The sequence below is a fragment of the Nematolebias whitei genome, chromosome 4 (assembly GCF_014905685.2).
Source record: "Nematolebias whitei isolate Nwh7 chromosome 4, NemWhi1, whole genome shotgun sequence".
Classification (NCBI taxonomy): Eukaryota; Metazoa; Chordata; class Actinopteri; order Cyprinodontiformes; family Rivulidae; genus Nematolebias; species Nematolebias whitei.
In genome coordinates, this window is record NC_056501.1 from 30,103,823 (window position 1) to 30,123,721 (window position 19,899).

A 19,899-nucleotide genomic window follows, 5' to 3' on the forward strand; every position below is an offset into this window, starting at 1 on the left:
TATATATATATATATATATATATATATATATATATATATATTGGGTTTGACCATGACAAATTAGAGCTAAGTTTGTGATATGTTAGAAACTGTGGCCTACTGTGTATTGTTTGTATACAAAAATAAAAAGACAAATATGCAAGGAAAACTGATTACGTTACCCTCAAGCACTTTGATAATAGCTGCTGTTTTAAAAGGGCTTTATAAATAAATTTGACTTGACTTGACTACATTGTGTTTTTAAATAAATGCTGTGTATTTGTGCTCTTCAATAAACAGATTTTGTATATTTTTTTTAAGTCTTGGCCCTGTTCAGACTAGCCAATAGCTCATAATTCTAGTCAAAATGGTATCTACAAAGCGAAAATATAATTTTTCATAGGAGTGTTTTTTATATCAAGTGTTGTTTATATTTTATACATTTACTTTGTAGTTTTTTTTTTATTGAAAACAGAGGAAAACACTCAATTTTTGCAAAAAACAACATTTGAATACTTTTTACATGATTTAAATGCCACCTACTTACATCAAACTAAATAATCATTCTGTTAGTGGTTGAGAAGATACTTACTGTGCAAGTTTTTGGCATGTAGTGCAATTAACAGCCCCATTTCATAACATGTCCTGATGTCCTGATTCCTTCCTCTGTCCTTGTAGCTTCGTCCAAGCCAAAGGTAGGTCTGAACATGCTCCTCGTCTGTGGGGCTCTCCCAGAGATCCAGAAAAAGGCACAAAGATCTAGTTTAGAAAAAAAAAATTAGCAGTGTGAAGGCTTTTGTTTTAAACTCATTTTCTGTGAGAACATTTAGAATGTATCCGTTAGTCGAGCAACTGACCTGACCAGGAAACGTTCAGCAACCAAAAATGCCCCAGCATCCAGTGCCAGACAGCCCAGGTTGGCCAGTGCCAGGGCCTGATTTCTTTGGTTTCCACTTTCTCTAGAGATCACCAAGGCAGAGTGGAGATGCCAGCCTGCCTTTCGAATTTGGCCCTGATGCCTTAGGCTCAAAGCCAAGAGGTTATGGATCACTCCTCGCTGAGTAGGACTGTCTGTGCTCTGTAGAGAGATTTACGCAAAGACTCTGATCAAAATTTATGCTTATTAGAAAATAAATGGCTTTTTTGTTTACTATTGGCTGTTGTACCTGCAAGGATGTTAGCAGTGGTTCAAGAATACTCAGGGCTCTCTCAGCCTGGCCCGTCAACACCATCAGCCATCCAAGGAGCACAGAGGCCTCAAAGCCATCCTCCTCATTGATGTGGCTCCCTGTTTCCACAGCTTGTTGGGCACAGTTCACTGCCTTATAAAGTGCACCATACTGTTGGTAAACCGAGGCCAGGCCCAAACACAAGTCCCTTCGCATCTTCATGTCGTCCCCCTTCTCAGCTATCACCAGGGCCTGATGCAGGTAAACCACAATCTGAGCTGGAAGGATGGAAGTTCCTTCCTTCCAGCTTGGGTTCAGACGAACAGAGTTTCTGATGAACAACTCAATCTTCAAAAAGGCATCACTGAGTGAATGGTCTTGCCTTGAGTCTAGGCTAAGAGAGGCTAAAGCTAAGTAAGGCATGTATTTTTGATGATATAGCCAGCTCAAGAGCCAGTTAAGATCTACAGGAGCAATAGGATCCCCCTCAGAGGTTGACAGTGTCGCTGATAGGAACTGGAGTCGTTCAACAAAGGGAAGAGCATCATCAGTCTTCCTCCGGAGCAGGAAGAGGCTGGAGATGAGGTAGCAGACGCGAGCCTCCAAGTATTTGTCACCTAAGATGACTGATCTCCTCAGGAGCAGCTTCAGCAGTTCTACTTCATCTTCGGATGTGAAGGTGTGACAGGGAAGGCAGAGGAGCAGAGCACTGGCCTTCTCCAGAATGTGGGGCAGCTTGTCATTCATACGTTGCTTCAAGTAGATGGCAGTGAGGTTGGTGAAGAGAGTCACAAGGAGTGGAATGTCAGAAAAACCATCAACACGAACGCTCATAGCTTCTTCATAGTATACACGAGCCTGAGGAGGAAAGAAAATGATTACAAAAAGATGCAAACTCACCAGATTCCCAGTCATGAGAAAATATAAAACCCATGTCTTTCATTTCTATAGTTTTTTTTTTTTTATCAGGCAAAAAAAATTATATTCTTCTCCTATTTAAAACATATTTTCAAACTCAACCTCAAGTGTACCAAAACACAACAAATTCCACCGTTATTATTTACTCATCAAAACAAAGGCTTAAAATAACTGCAAAAATTTAACTCCACCATTGTTGCTTCCATGGGATTTAAGAGAGGAACTATCAGCTGCTGATCAAGTTAACCCTTGTATTGTGCTTTAACTTCATATTGACCAGCTCTGCTCCTTAGAGGAAAAATTAACCACTTTATTTAACAGCTAAAAAAAAAAAACTTTTTTTTCCCCCCCCACAAAAAAAGTCAGCATTTTAAAACTATTTCAGCCTGAACGAAAATATTGAATTGAAAGAACTTTTTTTTAATTATTATTTTAACTCTTTAATGGTCTTTTGTTACCAAAAAAAAATCAGTTTTTCAAAAATTCACAAAATATTTATTTTACATCAATTTAAAAAGAAAATCAATTAAAATATGCTTTCCCTCATCAATACACCCAAAATGATGATGATTGTTATTTTTTATTTTGAATATTTTTTTTTTAATTAGTCCAGTTTTGTAACCATCCTCCAGGACATCGGGCCCTTCAGATCCTGTAGCTGGAAATGAGATCAGACTTCGTCATGTCACCCGCTCTTGGACATAGATAATTCATTCTAATCATATTTGTGTTTTAATTATTATTTTCTTCATATTTTTTTTTATTTTGCTCATGATAGAATAGCTAGTTTTAAAATAGTTTTTTACTTGGCTTGAATATACGAGTGAGCTGCAGGTGCACAGTCCACCTAACTACGTCCTGTCTTTGGCTAAGCCACCGATAGTCTGCAGCCGTCAGCCGTGGAACATCCTATTCTGTGGATTGCATGCATGTGAAACTGATTTTTAGTACTAAATGTTTACTTGTGCACACTACAAGTGAGTTTTTCCTGTTTACACCCAAACTAAAATGATTTTACTGGACGAGACAAGAGGCGGGACTCCGCAATGACTCTGACCGGAAAAGGCGTACCTTTTCTGGGGTGAGCTGAACGATGTCCCGGTATATTTTTACAAATGCTCCCAAATATAAAAGCGGAATACCATCTAGTGGTCTAATATAAAAATCCAAGGTTTACTAACAAATGTAAAAAGAAAAAAACATAGCTTAGATCAAGCCTAGTCATAAATCAACAGGACAATTGTCCCAAAAATCTAGAAGTGCTGCAATTGTCCATTCATATTCCTAGATCTTAACCCAACTAAAATCTTGGAAAATTACTACTTTAAGTTTTTGTTGTTTGAAACACTTGTTTGTTTTTTTACACAAAACTTTTCCATGTTGTCTGTTTTTGTTCAGTGAGTAAATATGTGGTAGAATTTGTTGTATGTCTTTGCATAGATGAGGTTAGATTTGATTAATTTTAGAACCTGGTTAGACCAGATTGTTATTTTCTTGTCCTGATATGTAAAACCCTAACATTGAAAAAAAAAAAACAATGTCTACAGTACATATTTTCCCACATTTGCACATACCTGGGAGAACTTCAGCTTCCTGGCACACAGTCTACCCAGTACAAAACACGCACGCCGATGGGCCCAGTGCATGCCCATCCTCTTGGCGCACTCCCTGACACTCTCAAGATGTCCTGACAGCTCCTTCTCATTCTTACCGCTGAAGGTCATCCACAGGAAAGAACACTGTAGGTCATACAGGGGCAGGAAATCCTCCTGGCAGAGACAACAAACACAAGGTTTTAGAGTTCGTTGTGGCTAAAACCAGTGCAAATAATTTGACAAATCATTCTGTCTTATGCAGGTTCAGTTGAAATAATTTGCGTTCTGAATCATGACGAATGTCAAAGAAGCGCTGTCATGCAAAACTTTGCCAGGCCCTTTGGTAGCCTCTTCAAGCGAAGACATTTGTGCTCATGTGCTGATTTGTGGATAAGTATGGCGATGACCTCCTGTTCTATATTTATTAATGACATGAATGATACATTGTTGAGAATTTTGGATAGAAGCTTTTTATCTCTGGGTTTTTGTCCAGGTTTTATTAACCCCCACTTGATGATGATTAAAACAGACTTGATATACAGTTCTTGGTGGTTTTACAATAAAATAGGGAATGAAACAACTGTGATTCCTCCTGACCTGGAAGTGCTCCTGGTTGAGCAGAGTCAGTGTGGGGTCACTGAGCTCAGACTCTTCCCCGTCCCAGCTGTTCTCTTCTAGGAAGAAAGATGGATCTTCATGGAACTCGTCCAGACCTCTGAACGTCTCATCCATACTGAAAGATAAGCGCTCTCCCTCTCGTGGCAGAGGATTGTGGGAGATGCGGGGAGAGGTGATGGAGGCATGAGGAGAGGACTGGTAGATGGTTGTCCCCTCACTTCTTTCGGACATGAGGCTCTGTCGAGTGCTCAAAAAGCCTGTATGATCTGTAAAGACAAATGAGTATGAGCATTGAAGGAATCAGATAAAAATATCAAATTTAAACCTTTAAAACTACTTCAATGTTTAAAACATTTGAACTTTACCGTGTTTTGGATGACCCAGGATGTACATGAAGTCTGACTCATCCAATCGATCTGGAAACAAACCAGAAGCTGTTTCAGTATTTATGTGTCTGAAGCGATATAGTTCTGATTTTTGGATGTAGGCTTCTGTGGAAGTCATAAACAAATAATATCTTACTTGTTTTGGATTGTTTTTTGAACAACCTCAATAAGGATAAATAGATTGTAATTCTGACTGGATTAATTAGCTAATGTCTAATCTGAATAAAACCAGGACCAAAGTGGATTGCTGACATCTTAAAATAAATGTAATCCTATTTTTTTCTAATTTAGTCTGGGGAATTTCCAGCTTCCAAATGTTGTAAAACTTTTGACAGACTTATGATGTAATGTGAAACTGACAGTGATGTAAATGTTAAAAAAGTGATCACATGAACTGCAATGACATTTCAAGGATTTAAATTGTTTTAAAATGACAAAAATCCCTCATTCTATGGAATGTTAGTTATTTTTTTAAACTGCAACAGGTTACAGGTATGATATTATTTCTTTACAACCTTTTCACAAAACCCAAATTAAAAAAAATCAGAACCTCAAAGTTTAGATTTTAAAAAGCAGCTAAATCTAGTAAAATCTTTTTGTTTGTAATCTTTTTTATCCATCTTCTACTGCTAATCCGTAATCTGGTCACAGAGGCAACAGGTCGAGGAGAGAAACCCAGACATCCCTCTCCTCGCTCTGGGGGAACGCCCAGGCCAAAGAACATACACAGTCCCTCCAGCAACTTCTGGGTCGTCCCTGAGGCTTCCTACCAGTGGGACGTGCCCAGAAAACCTCTAAAGGGAAGCATCCTAATCAGATGCCTGAACCACCTCAACTGACTCCTTGCAACATGAAGGAGCAGCAGCTCTACTCCAAGCTCCCCCTGGATGACAGCGCTCCTCACCCCATCTCTAAGGCTAAGCCCGACCACTCTGCGAACGAAGCCCATTTTGGCTGCTTGTATTCATTATCTCATTCATTCGATCATGATCCAAACCTCATGATCATACAGTAGGAAGGTGGGAACATAGACAGACCAGTAAATCGAGATCTTTGCCTTTCAACTTGGCTCTATCTTCACCAAGACAGACCGATGCAATGCTCCCATTACTGAGGACGAGGCCCCAATCTGTCGATCCATCTCCTGCTCCATCCTCCCAACACTCGTGAACAAGACATCCAGATACTTGAACTCCTCCACCTGAGGCAAACCCTCTCCCCAACGCCCGGAGGGTGCATTCCACCCATTTCTGGTTGAGAACCATGGTCTCAGACTTTGAGGAGTTGACTGTCATCTCAGCCGCTTCACACTCAGCTGCAAACAGTTGATAACCTTTCCACAAGACCTCATTTCCAAAGATCGGAAGTATTCCTTTAAATATAATTTGACTGGCACTTTTTAGTAGCACAGAGACAAGTGTTTAGGGTTTACAAATACTGTACACTAGTGGTGTAACGGTACATGTGGGTGTATTGAACCGTTTCGGTATGTCATGGACGGTTCGGTCCACGTGTGTACCGTTTTGGTTATTTTTTCACTCGTTAAATTTTATTAACGAGAGATTATGCGCCACGGAACTAAAGTTCCTAAGCGTGTTTCAGCATGGCGCTATCTTGCAGCATGCATAGAATTAGCAGCCTAGCAGGCAACGAACAAGCCATCTCGTTGTGGTCTCATGTTTGGGACCATTATGGCTTTCTTGTTAAAAGACAAGTGAACAAATCCAAAGCTGTGTGTCGACGTTGTTTCACGGAGATTGGATCTGCAGCAGGCAACACATCTAACTTGTTAACGCTCTTGAAACGACATAATCCGAATGCGAACGTCTCTTCTAGCAGCTTGGTGCAAATACCGATAGCAGCATTTAAACATCCTTTATCAGGTAATTCAGATCGGTCCAAAGCAACAACACAAGCTGTAGGAGTTTTTAAAGCTCTGGATCTACGTCCATATTCTGTTGGTGATGCACCGGCTCTAAAGTTCTTGAGCCCCGCTCCCTACGACATCCCATCATGTTCACACTTCAGCCAAAATGTTGTAGCAGCACTTTATGAAAAAGCTAAAACTGATCGTCAACAAGCCCTGGACCAGATTAAAGCCCTACCACAGGGATGATGAGCGAGAGAGAATATTCAACCACCTCATATCAGAAATGATGACCGTGCAAGAAGAGGTACTGTTATTGTATTACTGTGATCTAATTAACTTTTTAAATGTAAAATTATAATCTTATTAACTCAATTTTTGTTTTTAATCTCTGTGTTGTTTGTAGTCTGAGGATGTCAACGACGACAGCAGCTGAGTCTTCTTCATCCACCAGATCACCTCCAGCTAAAAAGTCTGTAATGACTGAACTTGTTTACTTGGCATAATTTCAAAAGAAACATTTTGTAAGTCTTTATTTTGGCCTTTTTTGTACCGAAAATTAACCAAACCGAGCCCTCCTTGAAACTGAATCGAACCGAAATGTGATTTTAGCGTACCGTTGCGCCCCTACTGTACACCATACTATTTATAGTCCAAGTCAACTTACAAAGAGGTCAGACAGAAACCAGATTTTCTTGAATGAATGAATCACCATTATTATTCTTTATTTTGGAAACGAGCTGAGGCCAAACACGACCTGTATTTCAGGTATGCTGCTTTCGCACATGTTGTTTCTAGCTGACAAAACAACATATCTAGATCAGCCCAGTCATTCATTTACCTAGCCTGTACACGGAGCTGATATCAGAGGAGAAAAGTCTTTCCAGCATGCTGCTGTCACTTGGCTCTGTGCTGCACAGGTTAACCTGAGCCAGACTGGTCTTCTCCTCCTCAGTCAGAAAAACCAGTTGTCCATCTCTGAAGGAACAAAACAAAAAAAGCATTACGATTCCATCTCACCCTGCCCAGACCTCAAACACACTTCATAACACTTTCATAGAAGAAAGGAGAAAAATCTCTGAACAAGAGTTAGCAAATTTAAATGTAATAAAATATTTCAAAATAAAAAGGACTTGTAATTTCAAGCGTTTGTTTTAAAAAAAAAAAAATCTTACAAGGGTGTGATGTTTAGAGGTTTGACATGAGCTCTGTGAACAAAACCAATGTGTTCTGTGGATGAATGTTTCCCAATAAACATGTCCACTCCTCGGAGCAGAAGACCCTGGATGTCCACAATGTCCCCCAGGTTCAGCTGGAGCTCATCTGGTGCTGCTGGACAGTAGTCAACTACAGCTACACACGAACCACTCACTGGGGGATTTAATGAGCAGGAACGAGACACAAGAATGAGATTGTCAGGACTAATATAGACTAAACATTTTGTGACACAAAATATACATTTTCAGTGCATGCAAACAAAGTGTTATTGTGGAATCAAACAGGATTCAGAGAAGTCCTGATGTTTACTATGTGTGGTTTATTATATGCAGAATAGTTTTACCGATCGAATGTTCGAACAGTTCCTTTTCTGCTGGTGAGCATCCTGCATGGCCTGGATACTTCCTTAGGAACCACCTGGCCAAACAGGAAGTAAGATTAAACAAAACCTATGTCAAATTCCCTCTGCCTCTTGGTGAAGAGTATGTAGTTTTCTTATTTATGGTTAAAGTGAACTGAGGTGACTCACTGATAGAAGGGGTAAGGCAGCGGCTGCATGGCGCTGACGGGCACCAGGCCGTGGTTTCCTGTGGAGAGCATGGTGCCCTCCCACATGCTGTCCTGCCTGGTGTCTCGCACCATAAGCAGGTCATTCTTTTTGAACGACAGCTTCTCTTCATCGTCTTCATCCTGCTCACTTCCAGTGAACAGAGCCTTGGCGAAGAAGGACCCTGCAATGAGACGGAAAGCTTGTAGAAATCAAAATACGCAAAAATGTTTTCAGTTAAAGATGTTGGTTTCGCTAAAAGCATTTCAAGATTTTGCTTTTTTGCTCACGTCACACACTGTGCCCTCATTCAGTCATAAATGATGGATGGTGTATAACGTCTCCTCTATTAGGATAATGCAATTTTCTTCAGTATTTGCTAGCAGTGCAGTTTTTATAGTTTTTATGAGGCATTTTTCTAGAGGAACAGTAGAGATGCCTGAGCATGAAGAAGCAGAGATGTACTTTACAAAGTGGTGGAATCATTCTGATAAAAGACACAAAATGATTTGTGCGGTTAAAGTTAAGACTGAGACATCCTGGTATCCAGTTGCAGCTTTGAGAAGTTATGAAGAACAAAAAGCTTATCAGTCAATCACATGACTATCAATTCATTCAGTTTATTTATAAAGTGCCAAGTCACAACTGAAGTCATCTCAGGGCACTGAACAGAAACATTCATACAGTATATAAAAATAATAACACTATTTATCTGAGGAGCAGACTGCTTTGAATTTAACTCCATCACAGACTCGCCTCTTGAGCAAGCATGAAGGCGACAGTGGAAAGAAAAAACTCCCTCATGAGCAGGGGTCTGCAACCTGCGGTTCTGGAGCCACATGCGGCTCTTTGGTCCCTCTTCAGTGGCTCGTTCAAGCTTTGACTAAAACTGACAAAAAACAGAATTTTATTGGTTGTTATACAAACAACAACTAAAAGGGCTAGTTTTAGCTGTTTTCTTGTAATTTATTTTGCAAATATATGACTAGTAGAAACATCACAAGGAGTAAAACATATTCGCTTTCACTTTATGCTTTATTTCCTCAACATAGGATACGTAATTTTTCTACAATTAATAAAATTATATAAGAATGCATAGTTTATTGTTGAGTTTATAGAAACGGAAAAAACTATATTATGTTTTCCTTCTTTACATGAATCTCTTTTATTTTGTCTTAGAGTATCAAAATATCAATGAATGTTAAAAATCATTAGATATTTTTTGTTTTATAAAACCACCCCTAATGTCCAGAAAAGCGCCCTCCAACCAACTTAAAGTGGTCCATGAGCCACCAGTTGAGAATCCCAGTTGTAGCAGGTATTGTGGCTCCGGACACGTTTAATTTAGTGAACAAAGGGGCAGAAATGGCTCTTTTGATCGTAAAGGTTGCAGACCCCTGCTCACGAGAAAGAAACCTTTAGCAGAACCAGGCTCAGGACAAGCGGCCATCTGCTTCGACCGGCTGGGTTTGAGAGGAACAGATACACAATGGCAGGTCAAGAATCATGTTAAGATAGAAATAGTATCATATAAAAACTATTCAATTTTAACAATTCATTTAAGGAAATTAGGTCAATCTTTCCTCCAGCAGTCCAAGCCCAAGGCAGCACAACAAGCCAACCCCAACTACATGACCCAACCAAAAGGCAAGCCTCAAGCCCAGTCCCATTGTGTCAGCCTTGCGGACAGAAACTGGAAGTCAGCCAGAATAGAGGAGCCAGACAACCAAAAGATCCCACCACCCCCGGAAAACCCCAGAAACTGCGAGCAAGTCCGCAGTCCGAGAACGAAGCTCTCCGCTGGGAAAATATGGAACAATAAGATCTTGGAATATAAGATGGAGCTAGGTTGTTGAGAGCTTTGTAGGTTAGAAGTAAGATTTTGAATTCTGTTCTGGATTTGACAGGGAGCCAATGGAGAGAAGCTAAAACTGGAGAGATATAATCTCTCCTACTAACTCCAATTAAGAGTCTGGCAGCAGCATTTTGAATTAACTGAAGACTTTAAAGAAGTTTTTGGACACCCAGATAACAAACCATTGCAGTAGTTCAGTCCAGACATGACAAACACATGAACCAGCCCCTCGGCATCACCCTCAGATAAGATGCTTCCAACCGTAGCGACATTATGCAGGTACAGTTGCTAACAGAGCAACTGTACACACACACAATAAAGGCTATATTTAATCACAAGTTAACCAAACTTCCATGTTTTTAGACCGTGGGAGAAAACCAGAACACCAGAGAAAACTCACACAAGCACAGTGAGAATATGCAAATGTCAAACAGAAAGACAATCTGTTGCTTGGATGCTCCACATTGCTAACCACTACCACTGTGCCACCTTTAACATGATTGAATGAATAAGTAGTCCAGGGGTGTCCAATCCTGGTCCTTGGTGGCCACTGCCTTGCATTAGATGTTTCTCTGCTTGGACACACCTGATTTGAATGAATGAGTGATTAACAGGCCTCTGCAGAACTTGAAGACTTGCAGAAGTCAGAGTCAGAGTCAGAGTCAGAGTTTCTTTATTGTCATTCGCACCTCATGTGGTACATGTGGTGGAGCGAAATTATGTACACAGGGTCCCAGTTACATCCAACAATAAAATGTATAAGAAAAACAGTAATAACATCTAAGATATGAACTAAGAAAAACATCAACTAAATATACACTAAGCACTCATAACATAAAACATTGAACATCAGCACAAACATGAACATGAGTCTGTGAGCAGATGTGCACGCATGAACACATCAACATTGAAACAGATCAGCAGCAACATGAAACAGATCAAAACAGAAGAAACAGAAGAACAGGGAAACAACTAAAACATGCAGAACAGTGGCCCTTGAGAACTAAGACTGAACACCACTGGTCAAGCCATTAAGTCTGTGTCAGTGTTGTTTGGAGTCTTTTAAAAAAGAGAATAAAATAAAAAGGCTCAAATGGTTACTGGAATTAGTTAAAACAAAATAAAAGGCCCAGATTCTAAAGCTCTCGTGAGCATCTCGAAGCCAGCTAGCCTCAATCAATCTGTTAACCATCTCCATCCAGCCCAGGGGAGATACAAAGTGAAAATTTTGAAATTTGACATAAATCGTTCTGTTTACAAATCTAAAATTTCTGCTTTTATTTTAAAAACAGGATTTTAAAAGCATGCTTTTATTTTGAAGGCTAGTGTATTTTTTGCATCTGCAGCTGAGTATCTCCACTGATAAGGAGTTTGTAAGCGAGTTACAAACATGTCAGTACCATCCATCCATCTTTTACCCGCTTATTCCATTTTGGGTCACGGGGGTCGCTGGTGCCCATGTCCAGCAGTCACTGTGCGAGGGGCGAGGTACACCCTGGATGGGTCGCAAGTCCATCACAGGGCCACATAGAGACAAATGAGACAAACAACCATTCACTCTCTCACTCACACCTAGGGACAATTTAGAGTTACCAATCAGTCTAACATGCATGTTTTTGGTCTGTGGGAGGAAACTGGAGTACCTGGAGAAAATCCACGCATGCACAGAGAGAACATGTAAACTCCACCCAGCAGGGCCCCCGGACCGAGATTTGAACCAGGGACCTGCTCTCTGAGAGGCAGCAGCTCTACCAGTTGTGCCACCGTACTGCCCCATGTCAGTACCATTAACACCAAATAAATAAATAAATTTGATGCAGAATGTAGAGTTTTTATACGAGACAGGGATTCCCAAGAGTTTATTTAGGGAAGTTGTAATAAAAGTTGTGTGCTAAGTGGAGAACTGAACAGAATGTTGTTTTGTTATTATTAGTTTTTTATTTATTTTATTTAACCATTATTTATACAGGTAGTCTCACTGAGTCACGAGGACACATTTTAAAGAGAGACTTGTGTTTGGGAGCAGATGGTCCCAAACAAGGGCCTTGTGGTTTAAGGGCCTTGCTCAAGGGCCCAGAGTGGGGAAAATGAGGGTGGAGGAAGGTATGGGTATTTCACCTTTTCCACCCATATTTTGATGATGTCGTTCCGGGGAGTTGAACCGACGACCTTCTTTAACCTCTGCACCACCAATTCCACAATAGTGAAAAAAGTGTTAAACTTTTTAAACCAGGCAAATTTCTCAGACATCACAAATCTCTTTTACAAGGGAAGCCTGTGTATGGATTTTCATACACAGAGCAGGCAAGCACATGACGCTTTACTACCCAAACTGTAAAAAGCTATTATGCTTTTTGACCTAAATTGACACTACAGTAATGGGGCAGTCAAGACTAGTTGTGTGACATCTCACAAACTTCAAAACAAAACAGTAATGTGTTAAGAAGTTTATCATAAAATATTCAGTAAACGGTTTCATTGATGTTACGTGAGGAAAAAGAAACTAGGAGAAAGGAACTTTCCACACATGAACTTTTCCTTTGAGTAAAATGGACATCTATTTTTTTCTAGATTCTTGCTGCATAGGTTAATCTGGAAAAACTAAATTTAAACTAATGTTAAAAATTATGTTATATTATTATGTATTACAATTATTGGGGGAGTGGTGGCGCAAAGGTTAGAGAAGATGGGCCTGTGATCAGAAAGTCGCAACTCTTGATACCTTTAACATCAAAATGTGGGTGGAAAAGGCGAAACACCCACACCTGCCTCCACCCTCATTTGCCCCACTCTGGGCCCTTGAGCAAGACCCTCAACCCCCACCATCTGCTCCCTAAACAGGTCTCTCTTGAAAATGAGTTCTCGTGACTCAGTGAGACTACCCGTCTAAATAAACGGTAAATGAAAAAAAAAGTAGTTATTATTTTGTTTTGTGTTTGTTGTATTTATTAAAACGTATAAATTCATAAAATGAGCATTGCTTACCCTCTTGTAGAAGAAGTCCCAGGTAGAGGGTGGCCAGATGTTCCTCGTCCACTGTCACATTGATCTCCAACTCACTGAGCAGTTCTGGGTCCAGCCAGAACGACTGATCACACAAGAAGTTCTCCAAGCAACGAGCCACATAACCTGGGCCACAGAAACCTCGACTGAGACTTTGATACTAGGACCAAAGTCCAGTAAATACTGACTATAGTGAAGCATAAATTTGATGGACTAAAATAATTTAATTCGTTCTACCTAATGAAAGGTACGTTGAAAACTTCCAGATCTCCTCCACAGTCTTGAATGTGAGCACAAAGCTATCCTTCTCTGCATAAACAGAGACGAGACGAGCAGACAAGTCCTACAGAAACAGGAACAAGTCTCAGGTTACAGCTGCACGTTCATGTATGCAGAGCACTTTATAGGCAAATTAAAGATGTTGCAGTGGAGGGTCTGTATTATCAGGGTTCACTTTAAAGAGCTGTGCGACATCTTTGCTGTTGCTCTCCACCACTCGGAGTTGTGTGCGCAGAGCCTCCTGCAGGGTGTGGTCGGGATCATCACAGGAGCGCCTCCGTCCAGTAAACAGGAGCACGATTTCTAGAAAACAGAGATAGGCATAAAAACATCCTAATTAGAACAAGCATTCCTTGACGAAATACATGCCACCCACCAGTGGTGCAGTCTACATTGTTGTAGTGGGTGTACTGTGCTTAGAAACCAAAGTACACCGGTTAGTACAATGTAATCGTCAATTTATTTTGATTTTTAAGCATATTGAACATTTCCAAATTTCTCTGATGCTTATATTTGAATAGATGTACAACAAACTTTTTACAGCAGTTGGCTTTGTACTAAAACACATTTATAGAATTTATAAATCAGTATCAAAGCAAAACATGTTCAAGTATTAAGTAGTAAGTACAGAAGTAATTATACAATAATTCCCTGGATAAGCGATTGTAATAAACAAGCGCTACTTACCTATAGATTGTTACGGAAGTGTTTAACTACTGTTTAACATATCAATGACACGTGCCTAATGATATGTCATGTATCATTGGACACTTTTAAGTGGGCATATTGAAATTCTTAAGCTTTTCTAGTGGGTATGCTCCGTATACCCACGTATTGTATCCCACCATCTTGCATGTGAAATTTTTAAATAAAGATCTTGTGCTTTACGGTAATGCACAGAGTACGTGTTGGAAATGACTCTCAACTACCTCACCAAGCTTAAGTTTGTAAAATTGTTGGGGCACAGATGTTTTTGGATTTGCCAAGTTCAATTAGCTATGGCAGCCATTTTAAAACCAGGTCAACTCCCAAAGGTAATTATTTGTAGATGTACTTTAAATTATTACTTTCTGAGAGTTTTGTTAAAATCAGTCTAATGCTTCATTGTATATTTTGCTAACAGACAGAGAAGGATGACTCTAAAAGTTAATGCCAAAGCTTTAAGCAAGTATTTTGCAATGTGTTGGGGTTAGAGAAAGTGTAGTGAAGGCCTCAGTTAACACCAAACCAAAATGTATTGCTATATTTGTATAATTTGCAGGTATATTAATTTTTGAGTTTGACAAGATTGTTAGCTTTGGCAGCCATCTTGATTCAGAATGACACCAAATGTTACCCAGTTGTAGATGTACATCCAATGATCACCCTCTATGAGTTTCATTAAAATCAATCCAGGGGTTTATATGATATTTTTTCTAAAAGCCATACAAACAAGACAGCACACAATCAGCAGGAAATGACCTCTGTTTTTTGACAGGCAGGTGGTAATAATATAAATAATAATCCTGAATCGTGAATATTCTGATGTTCTTTTCTATTGGTACTCGCAAACCTGGGAAGGGGGTGTTGGAGGATCAAACCGAACAAGTTTTGTTCTCTCCAAGCAAAAGAGGGAAAACTTTTTGATGAGTTTATTAAAGATCTTCTGTGAGAGCTTTCATTCCAAAGATATGCTTTGTGAGCACAATTTGAGTCCCTCGAGGAATAACTAAACCATTAGGCCTTTTACTGGACTCCTGGTACAGCTATTTAAATCCATTTCAGAGGAAATACCTGGGGGATGTGATAGATGAAGCTGAACTGCTGAGTAAAACATCAGTAGACAGGAAATAAGCTACATCTGTATTCACAAAACTACTTCCCATTGCAAATGCCTCGTTACTCTGGTTTATAAAAAGTTGGTAGCCCAGTTGACTACCAGCTTTTCTAGTTGTGTCACTCAGCTTTCAAGTTGAATGACCAACACGTCAGGTAAAGGGAAATGGGTTGGTGTGTACCTGAGGAATGTTTATCTCCTACTGACACGATACTTCCTCGAAGGAAGGCATCTTTCTTCCTCCAGTAGCTTTCATTTTCTTCTTCTTCACCTGGGTCTGCTACTGGACTGTCCTCTTCCTCACCTGTTCACAGAACAATAATAATAATAAAAAAAACATATGGAAACATTTCATGGTGAATTAAAGATCACTTGTTTAAGGCTAAACGGAGATCACCAAATGATAAAAGAGCCTAATCTGCTGTTGGTTAAACATATTTTAGGATTCTGTGTGAGATGTTAGGAGAGACACATTATACTAAACATGTTTTCATTTGACACAAGATTGTGATCACTGTTTGTAATTTTAAACAATACTTGTAGCTTTTACCAAAAACATGCTGCACACATCTAGCAAGGTTGAGTCAAGTCCTCTGGACAGATTCTTCTTTATTTAAACGTTTTGTCTTTTGTCCAAAAGACTTCTTCAGTCTGAGGAGCTGCAACAAACTCAGTCTTATAAGCATCTTCTTCTCATGGTGGATCCACCAGTTTGAAGGTGACATCCAGAACTAATTGTTCACATGTAAAAGGAGGACCATCAGTCTAACAATGGATCATTAGCACCCTGATGGCTGTTTACTATTCACAGAGGGCTGAGTGATACTAGCAATCACAGCATTGTAAGAGGGGGACAGTTGAACCCGGAGGCCTCCACCCCTGTTTAATGATGGACGATTTCTTTTCACAAAGATGGCCTCCTTTACTCCTCTCTCAAACCATCGTTCCTCTCTGTCCAGGATGTGAACATCTTCATCCTTGAAAGAGTGACCGCTGGCCTGGAGATGAGTGTAGACCGCAGAGTCCTGGCCTGATGATGTTGATCTTCTGTGCTGGGCCATCCTTTTGGCCAGTGGCTGTTTTGTTTCCTCGATGTAAGACTGATCACAGCCCTCCTGACACTGAACAGCATACACAACATTGCTCTGTTTGTGTCGGGGGACTGGATCTTTGGGATGAACCAGTCTTTGTCGTAATGTATTTTGGGGTTTAAAAGCCACTGGGACGTTGTGTTTAGAAAATAAACGTCTCAGTTTCTCTGATACTCCCTCAACATACAGAATGACCACTGGTCTGGGTCTGGGTTCCTCCTTTCACCTGATGGCTGACTGGAGTCCTGTTTTGGTTTCTTCTCTGCTGGGATTTCTCCTTCTGTCTGGCTCCTGAGGAGCAGCTTCAGATGTTATCAGTCCATTAAATGGCTGTTATTAGTTGTTATCATCCCCATATGTAGCGGTCAAACTGTCCCACCTACCTCCTAGTAGGTTTAAAGTTACGTTATTATTGTTATTATTGCTGATAATAGGCAGCGTCACACGGGGGTAAACCAGGAAGTGTCTTTTTAGTTGTTTGCAGCTTCTGTAACCTTTTTCCTAAATGTAAGCTTACATCTGACCCTGAGGGCCAACCCTAAACTTAACCCCCTTACCCTTGTGCCTAAACCTAACCAAGACCATAAACCTAATCGCCAGACCCTTAACTCTGAACCTAACCACGTGAAGCTATTATGAGCGCTAACAAAGTTAAAAACAGAGCCTATTATCATCGCTAACAATGCTAACAACCTACTTTAAACCCACTGGGAGGTACAGGAGGGGCAGTCTGACCGCTATATATGGAGATGATAACAACTAATAACGGCCATTTAATGGCTGATAACATCCGAAGCGGGTGTCCTGAGTTAGTGGGGACGCTGTCTGCTCTGTGGTACAGAGTCCTGATGACTCCCAACTTGTACTCTAGAGGGTGATGTGAGTCAAACTGCAAATACTGGTCTGTGTGGGTGGGTTTGCAGTACATTTCAGCTTCCAAATGTCCTCCATCAGAAACTGATCTCACAGTCCAAGAAAGCCAAACTGCTTGTTGAGCATGCATCAGGATATGCTGCACATACTGCAGTCTTTGTGTATTATCACCCACCCACTTTTTGGCAGCTGGCTATATGTGTGTATGTGTTTGTTTTTGTTTGCTGTGTCAGTAAAATCTGTCTTAAACTGAAATTAGATTCAAAACTGAAAGTAATCAATGGGTGTTCCTTTAAACAGATTAATTTCTGAAGACACCCAGATTCAGGATGGCAGCTACAGACTGTCTTTTGAAAACACAAAAATACAACTCAGCCACGTTGACAGATATTAGGGTGAAACTGGATGTGGTAGTAGCTGAGAGCTAATTCTCAGCACAAAGATTTTGCAGTGTTGGGTGAGATTGTGCAAAATGTTACTTTCTATACATCAACGTTCATGCTCAATAATCCAGGTAAAAATAAATACAACAAAGTTCAGTCAGGTCATCTGGACAGTTTAGAACAATTTTGGAGCCATTTTACTGACAGTACACTGTTCATCTTGCAGCTATTTGTCTGTATTTTGTTTTAGCAATTTATCTCAGCATACAAACAGGGATTCAATGAGTCAAACATATAAATACTTTGTATCTGCAGGACGTATTCACACACACTGGCTACTGCATAAATATATATTTTTCCAATAATGTGGTGACAAGTTTCCCTCTGTTTGCTCTACTGTGCAGGAAGGATATCTCAAACACATCCTCAGTGTGTGATCTGAAGGAAATCAACAGTGAATCTGGCTCGCATGAAGCTTACGTGTTAATAGCATCCCATATTATTGAAAAGTTATATTACGTGTATGTTTTTAATATGTGGCTGTTCTCGGTGACATGACTACTGTACCTTGAGTCATGTTGTCGTTTCCTAAGAAGTGTTCATTTGCTCCCCCAAGTGTGTAGGGTGGTTCCCTCCAAAGAGCGTCTAGCTCAGCAGGAGAGATGTCTGTCAAAGAGAAAGCAGAAATATTAGCATGTTTTCTTCATTATATAATGTCTGATCAATACAACTTAAGCTACTGCTCTGAGAAGTGCTTCCCCAATGCCAACACTCCTCTCTGTGTACAGTAAATATGAAGCCACAGCCAGCATACACTTAGCTCGGTTTGTCTTAGCATGAAAAATGTAAAGGAAATGGCTTGGCAGGCTCAAACCAAATTAAACTAAATTTGCTTATCAGCACCTCCAGAGCTTTTTTTAATGTGTTCAATGGAGCCTTTAGATGAGGAGCTAAGCTATTTCTTGGTCTGGAACAATTATTTATAGCAATTACTATACAGACTTTTTCAATAAAAACACAGAACAGGTTAACATATTTAGTAGATTATTGCTGTTTTTAAGCTGAACTTAAATGTTCAGAATTTTTTTAAAACTGGGTTCTGTGAAAATGTAATGAAGAACTAATATCTTACCTGTTGCAGATAGCTCTTAGACCAACCTCAGTTGGAGAAATAGCACTATTACCTGGACTGACAGTCTAAGGGCTAGTTGAGATGGCATAACACCAAATTGGATTGCTGCTGTCTTAAAACAACTCCATTGTGAAAATGTCCATAGTGATTCATACAAATGCTAGACTATGAACATTTTCATTGCATTTACATACAATTATGTGGTTATTTGCACAAGCAAACGGGGAAAAAAAAACTAACTGTAGCACTTCCTGTACAGACAGGGTCCCTTCCAGCAGAAATACCTTCACATTTCTGCCAAAATGTAAGTGTTATGCCTAACAGTTAGTGGTGTGTTTTCATGAAACACTAGGATTTTTTTTAGTTAGGAGTTGTTTTAATATGACAGCATTATTTAGTCTTGATCTTGTTAGCTTATAAATCTGATCAGAAATGGCTGTATACAACAGGTAAAGTATTAAGTAATCTAAACAAAACCTTTATTGACTTCTGGCTGTAGCTTTACTGCATACATCTTATTGGGGCACATGCAGTACTAGCTAGAAACAAAAAGTGCTATTTGTTACAGAAAGGTTCCAGGATATGGGAGGGTATTGAACGTCACTGGGAAACATGGATTGAGCCATTCATTTAAGAAACACCAAGTCTGAGCTGTTAGTCAGTTTACGGAGCTGGCATAGGGATACACACAGGCACAAACACAACAGCACTGACAGGGAAACTTCCACTGCCTTGAGCACACTTTCATTCTGTCACTGTGGTCAGAATGTCAAACAAACAAAAAAAAGAATTATACATTAACAAAACAAAAAAAAATGACTAAAATACCTAAATATCTACATGAAAGTGACACTTTCTGGGAGAAAAAAGCACAACAGAACATTATTATCTTGGTGCAAAGCATTCACGACGAGACAATGGGGAGCAACACAATATGCAACATGACATTATGCCAACGAGGACAACAGCCTATTCTTCCCATCAGAGCACAGTTAGCACAGACAGAACTGCTTGAGTCAACACATGCAGAGTTATGCTGTTACAGTACAGGATCACACCGCGTCCCTTCATACCTTCTTGGCTAAACAAGTTACCCATGTTGTATATTGACCTATGTCCCTGCCTATCTGAATGTCCGTCTCATGACAGCAGAGCACAGAGAGCCGGGGC

General features: G+C 40.0%; 1 protein-coding gene across 1 annotated transcript in view; it reads right to left on the reverse strand.

Annotated features, from left to right (window-relative positions):
• sh3tc2 (SH3 domain and tetratricopeptide repeats 2) overlaps nucleotides 1–19,899 on the reverse strand; it is a 28,530-nt gene that overhangs the window by 8,500 nt on the left and 131 nt on the right. Inside the window, exons 2-16 of the mRNA XM_037675967.1 lie at nucleotides 18,165–18,263; nucleotides 15,432–15,554; nucleotides 13,610–13,737; nucleotides 13,393–13,498; nucleotides 13,138–13,281; nucleotides 8,280–8,481; nucleotides 8,094–8,167; nucleotides 7,708–7,903; nucleotides 7,374–7,510; nucleotides 4,645–4,695; nucleotides 4,259–4,545; nucleotides 3,641–3,835; nucleotides 1,146–2,006; nucleotides 837–1,057; nucleotides 572–738 (exon numbers count right to left, since the gene is read on the reverse strand). Coding sequence (XP_037531895.1) covers nucleotides 572–738; nucleotides 837–1,057; nucleotides 1,146–2,006; nucleotides 3,641–3,835; nucleotides 4,259–4,545; nucleotides 4,645–4,695; nucleotides 7,374–7,510; nucleotides 7,708–7,903; nucleotides 8,094–8,167; nucleotides 8,280–8,481; nucleotides 13,138–13,281; nucleotides 13,393–13,498; nucleotides 13,610–13,737; nucleotides 15,432–15,554; nucleotides 18,165–18,263 — 2,991 coding nt within the window. The remainder of the gene's footprint in view (nucleotides 1–571; nucleotides 739–836; nucleotides 1,058–1,145; nucleotides 2,007–3,640; nucleotides 3,836–4,258; nucleotides 4,546–4,644; nucleotides 4,696–7,373; nucleotides 7,511–7,707; nucleotides 7,904–8,093; nucleotides 8,168–8,279; nucleotides 8,482–13,137; nucleotides 13,282–13,392; nucleotides 13,499–13,609; nucleotides 13,738–15,431; nucleotides 15,555–18,164; nucleotides 18,264–19,899) is intronic.